The sequence below is a fragment of the Eurypyga helias genome, unplaced genomic scaffold, assembly GCF_000690775.1.
Source record: "Eurypyga helias isolate BGI_N326 unplaced genomic scaffold, ASM69077v1 scaffold34414, whole genome shotgun sequence".
Classification (NCBI taxonomy): Eukaryota; Metazoa; Chordata; class Aves; order Eurypygiformes; family Eurypygidae; genus Eurypyga; species Eurypyga helias.
The window spans coordinates 8,447-13,937 of record NW_010246282.1 but is presented as its reverse complement, the minus strand read 5'-3'; the positions used below and the strand labels follow the sequence as shown (position 1 = coordinate 13,937).

Genomic DNA, 5,491 nt, shown 5'->3' with positions numbered 1-5,491 from the left:
CCCTACCTCCATTCCTTCTTGGCTGCAAGAGCCGAGGACTTAAAGAAGCACTGGTGCCCCGTGTTTTTCCTCTGAAAGGAGGGAGAGATGGAAAGTCCAGCGCTGTAGGCCCAGTCGGGTACCACGACCGACCCTCCATCACCAGTGCCAGCGCTGCCGGCTCCGAGAAAGATAAGTTTCATAACTCGCTGCCTGAAGTCCTGCAGCGAGGAGTTTGCTGGTTTATGGGGCAAAGACAAGCTGGGGGTGAAAGTTCTTGATAAAGGACGGCCATTCCCTGCGGTGCTTTATGTGCACCTCGGGATTGACGCAGGATATCGCACGTTTTTATCTCGGGCAAGATCTTTTCCGTTTGCTGCTGAAATACAGAACCAGGCTTCTGCAGAAAAGACCTTGAGACTAGGAAGTTGTTTTGTTTATTCCCAAACAGGGAGTGGAATGCTGCCATGGAAGAGGAGGAGGAGGAGTGCAGCAGAGGGCACTCTTAGCCCTTGTTGGCCTGGGGTGACAGAGCAGGTTGGGTACTGGGCAGGGATCCCCTGCGCTGCACATGAAGTGGCCTTCCAGAGCCCGAGACGTGCCTTGGAGTCAGGGGCCTTTCCAGGGTAGAAGGGGTATAGTGACAGGATGAGGGGTAACAGGTTTAAACAGAAAGAGGGAGATGGGACATCAGGAAGGAATTCTTCCCACAGAGGGTGGGGAGGCACTGGGACAGGTTGCCCAGAGAAGCTGTGGATGCCCCATCCCTGGAAGTGTCCAAGGCCGGGCTGAATGAGGCTTGGAGCAACCTGGTCTAGTGGAAGGTGTCCCTGCTGGGACCTTCCACCTGGGCTGGGTGGTCTTTAAGGTCCCTTCCAACCCAACTCACTCTGTGATTCTGTGAAGATCCGTGTACTTGGGCCAACACAAAGCAGGAGGCAGGATCGTCTGCAGAACACGCTGTGCCATCCAGTCCTACATCCCAAGAGGACGTGCTGGGAAGTAGGACAGAAGATGAAGAAAAACACAGGGAGTGTGTAGTGGGTCATGTAAATTCAGCCTCCTGCCCGCCTCCACGTGTAGGGCATCCTAGCTGGGAATCAAGCTCTGCGTTTTACCCAGGTCCTTTCATGTCCCTGTGCAACACCAGATCAGTCTCCCGCACTCCTATGCCGCTGCTTGTCCACCGCTGCAAACAGACAACTCTGGCTCTTAATTAATTAGCACTTGGAAAGCCCCCCGGGATTTGGGGCTGGAGAGCATTAGCACAGTGCACACCACCTCAGATGCACCTCCTTCTTCTCCTCTGCCGTAAGGTGAGGGATTTCCCAATCATTTCCGTAACAGCTACCTCTCCGCGTGTCACAACGAGGGATTATGTCTCCACACAAAGGATCTGATGTTCTGGAGGTGGTATAAACACCCGGTGCCCTCGAGCAGCTCGGAGCTGAAGGCAGTGTAGCTGGATCCGCATTCCTTCCCCTTTCGGAAGGCTTGGCACCTTGAACTGCGCTGCCGCCTAAAATTAGCCGCTCACATTTTGCAGGTCATCCTCCCGCTGCTTGTAAACAAGACAGGGATAAAGTGCTACACACCTCTGTTCCCATTTTCTCACGCAGCACCGATATAACTAGATGATCTTTAAGGTCCCTTCCAACCCAAACCATAAACCACAGCTGAATTCCAAGCCACGTGGGGCATTTTATGGCCTTTTTACAAGGACGGTGCTTAATGTGTGGCTCGATTCCTGCGTTGCTCCTGGTCCAAGAAGAAGCAGTGACACCCTGAGCCATGATCTTCCAAATTCTGCTTTCAGAATTACTTTTAACCTGCTGCGTGACCTCAGAGGAACCGTTCAACCACGATCAGAATGCTCGCTCACCTGTTTGGAGTTTCGTGGGGAATATTTGGCACCAAACCAGCAGTGTGATGGCTGATCAGTTTTTCAACCTACGACAGAAAAAGAATAATTCGATTATAAAATGTCCTTACCAAGCTGCTCGCCCTCAGACACCTGCATGCTTTCACCTCCCCCAAACAGTCGCACGAGTAAAACATACCGAGATGCCGTCCTGCTCATCCTTGGAGCCACCTTGGCCCTGCCTGGCCAACAGCGCATCTGGACCCACTCCGGTTCCTCCAGCGGGGAGCGGAACCAACACCTGGCACCTTCAGGGTGCCGGGAGCAGCACCAAGCCCTCCACTTGGGTGGTTTTGGGGGCAGAGCAGCCCACTTTGCCTCTCGGAGCCCAGAGCGAGTCTGCCACAACGGCACCTTTTACCATAAGCTGGAAAAAAGGTAGAGGACAAGGTTAGGTGGAGACGCTCGGCCTTTGGGAGCTCACTACGCTCGCGGTCCAAGATGTTCTTGGGGCGCCACGACAACCAAAGTCACCCCTAATGCTCGTGGCTGAAGTGTTCACCCCAAGGGACACGCCACTTGCCGAGCAGCAAGAGAAGAACGTGAAGGTTGAGTGAGTCAGAATGATCAAAGGGAGGAAACACCCAAATTAACACCGATTTGTGTCTCTTTTTGCCTGAGCTGCCTCAGGTGACGGGATAAAGATGTCAACCCTGCTCAAAATCTCCCCCAAGCAAGGAATACTGGGTGTTTAATGCACCTTGTTACGTTTCCCTGGGTTCACTCACCGTGCCCCACCAGTAGCTTTCCTGAATTTATAGTAATTAAAGAGAAGACGTTTAGGAATTGCCAGAAGTCACGTAAGGCTGAAGAGTACAAGGAAGGCAAGCGCACACATGGGTTTTTGGCTCAGCGTGGTCCCTCCCCACGGCACTCTGCCTGCAGAAGCCCAGGGAAGGAGCCGGTGCACACAGCGGGGCAGGGGGAATCACGCTCACCCACTCCTCAGGGACTTCCAAGCCGTTCCCGGTCTCAAAGCCGCTCGGTTGTCCGCCGGACAGGCTGGGGCTCTCAGGGCTGCTCCTTTCGGGAAGGTTTTCATCCTCCCGGCTGGCCGGTCTTGGCAAAGTCGCTGTTGGAGCGGGTCACAGGCACTCACTCTAATTTGGCACCTCTTCTAACCTTACGAGCCTCCCTGAAATTACGGCAGTCATAAAGTGGGCCACGCAGGGATGGTGAGGTTCACCCAGCTAGATGGCCCGAAACGCAGGAATTGCATTTCAGTGTTCGTCACCCAACCACTGATGCCTCCTGCTCACATGCTCAGGCTAAAGTGACCCCCAGATGTGGGGCCACGAGGGAGTCCCGGCCCCTGCTTTCTGCTGCTTTCTGCAGTCTGAGGCCGAGGTGCAGTTGGCCGGGTGTTTTCACCCAGCTTCTGCCCTGACCATACAGGGCTGCGAGACCAAAGCGGCCCCTGATTTCCCCAGCTGTACATTAGCAAAACCCACCAAGGTCTGCCAGGGCCGTGAGTCCGCTGGAAGGTGTGGGGGGGGTTCTGCAGGTCCGTGTGCTTTGGGGTAGGACAGGTAACACTCGGAACGCCCTGGGCTAAACGTTTTCCAGAGATGTAACAGCCAAGAAGGTCCCTTCCAGACCCGTGTTCCAGTTCAGTTCTAATTCAGCCTCTGCCTAGAGGGATGTTTGGGGTCAGATTCATGTCATCTAATCCTTAGGCACTTAATTAAGGCGTCTACATTAGAAGTCTAATCTCCAGGCTCTATAACCAGTGGAGAAGGATGGAAGCTCCCAAACTGCCCCGGAAGGGTCCCTCCCGCTGTACCTCCACACGCACCAGCGGCATCACGGTGTTCACCGCTGTAAACAAAGGTGACACCAGCGCTCAGCGCAGGCCAAACGCTGCAGCGTATCCGACTCTCATCCGGGTGGGAAAGGCCACCCTGCCCTAAAGACGGGAAGGGCAGGAAAAAGCGCCCCTCCCCACATCAGCACAGCCTTGGGATGAAATCCGGACTGCGCGGGAACACCCGCGGGCTGGAGCAGAGCTGGGATTCCCCTCTGCCCGGCCTGCCCGAGACGGCAGCCCCGAGGGCACGCTGCGGCGCCCGTCGCGTGAGGGATCAGGGAACAAATTTCATCCCTGGCGGGAGAGCTCCCTAACGAAGTCGAGGGTTATTTTAGTTCTGGGAGGAACACTCCATTGTATTTGAGGATTTATTGTGAAATCGAAGCCTGTCAAGGGACACCCAGCTTGGGATGGGTGGGGTGCCTGCCGATGTCCGGGTGAAGGAAGTAAATATCTAAAAACACTCTTGGCATCACAAATTCGGAAAGGGCCAGTGCTTCCACGCAGAGCTTGCCAGCAAAAGCACATGTTCTCTTCCGGAAAAAACAAAAAGCCCCTTCCAGAACCTGCTCTTGGCAGGAGGCAAAATGCCAGTTCTAGAGCTTGCCAAGGGGTGTGCAACCAGGGGCACCCAGAGGGGCTGCCAGGAAGGACTCCAAACCCCATTTCCCAACGCACAGCATTCCCTTTCACACCAGGTGAACAACAAGGAAGTCAGCACTTCTACGGACATGCATGCGACAGGAAACCTTCCCAAAGCACAGCACCGCTGGTGTTGGACTCCCTGCAAAAAACAGGCCTTGGGTTTGGAAGCAGAGCACTTGGCAGTCTCCTCCCTCTCTTCTGCCATGTTTCTGTAGTGACAGCCCCAGGGGCAATGGCTTTAAATTGAAAGGGGGTAGATGGAGATGGGACATCAGGAAGGAATTCTTCCCGGAGAGGGTGGGGAGGCACTGGGACAGGTTGCCCAGAGAAGCTGTGGATGCCCCATCCCTGGAAGTGTCCAAGGCCAGGCTGGATGAGGCTTGGAGCAACCTGGTCTAGTGGAAGGTGTCCCTGCCCATGGCAGGGGGGTTGGAACTAGATGGTCTTTAAGGTCCCTTACAACCCAAACCATTCTGTGATTCATTCTGTGACTCATTCCATTGTGAAAATGAGGCCGTTTGCCCCAGCCCAGGCACAGCCAGCTGGGGGTTCAGGCCAGTAGGACCCTGCTGATGATCTACCCTGACTTCTTGCCTAACACAGCCTGGAGGATTCTGCCTAAACGATGCACAGGATCCTGCAACAAGGGCTTCTGTGACCAGCCCCTGCATTCTGCCTCCGAGCAGGCGGCAGCCAGCTCTGAATGTGCCAAAGAGGCAGAAATTCATGCACAGGCCTGGACTAGAGCTCTGGGGAGCCAGACCTAACCCCCAGCCCTGCTGCAGACCCTCTGGGCCCACTGCGACTACAACCCTTCCGAGCAGTGGAGAAAGGGCTGTAGGACGGCTCGTTCCCTGACCTGGCTGTGCTCAGGGGCAGCGTGGGCTGTGCAGACCCCCCGGGGCTCAGGTCCAGGTCACTGCTCCATGACCCCGAGGGCACTCACTGTCCCTCAACGTTTTGTGGCACGAACCAGACCAGCACAGGTTTGCCATGGCAGGGCAATAGCCACTGATCTTTGAAGACCCTTCACAACCGCAGAATTCGGGTCCCCATCGCAGCCAGAGGCATTTGTGCCGAGGTGTTGGCTTGCACGGAGCTGCAGGAGGAACAGGCCCTGGGAGGAAACAGTCAGCTGC

The 5,491-nt window shown here is 55.4% G+C and overlaps 1 protein-coding gene across 1 annotated transcript in view; it reads right to left on the bottom strand.

Annotated features, from left to right (window-relative positions):
* The window catches only part of LOC104508647 (connective tissue growth factor-like), a gene marked incomplete at its 5' end in the record, with an annotated part of 14,618 nt that extends 10,812 nt beyond the window's left edge, over positions 1–3,806 (bottom strand). Inside the window, 2 exon segments of the mRNA XM_010150348.1 lie at positions 2,839–2,972; positions 3,696–3,806. Of these exon segments, the coding sequence (XP_010148650.1) occupies positions 2,839–2,972; positions 3,696–3,806 (245 nt within the window).
* Between the last annotated feature and the right edge of the window lie 1,685 nt (positions 3,807–5,491).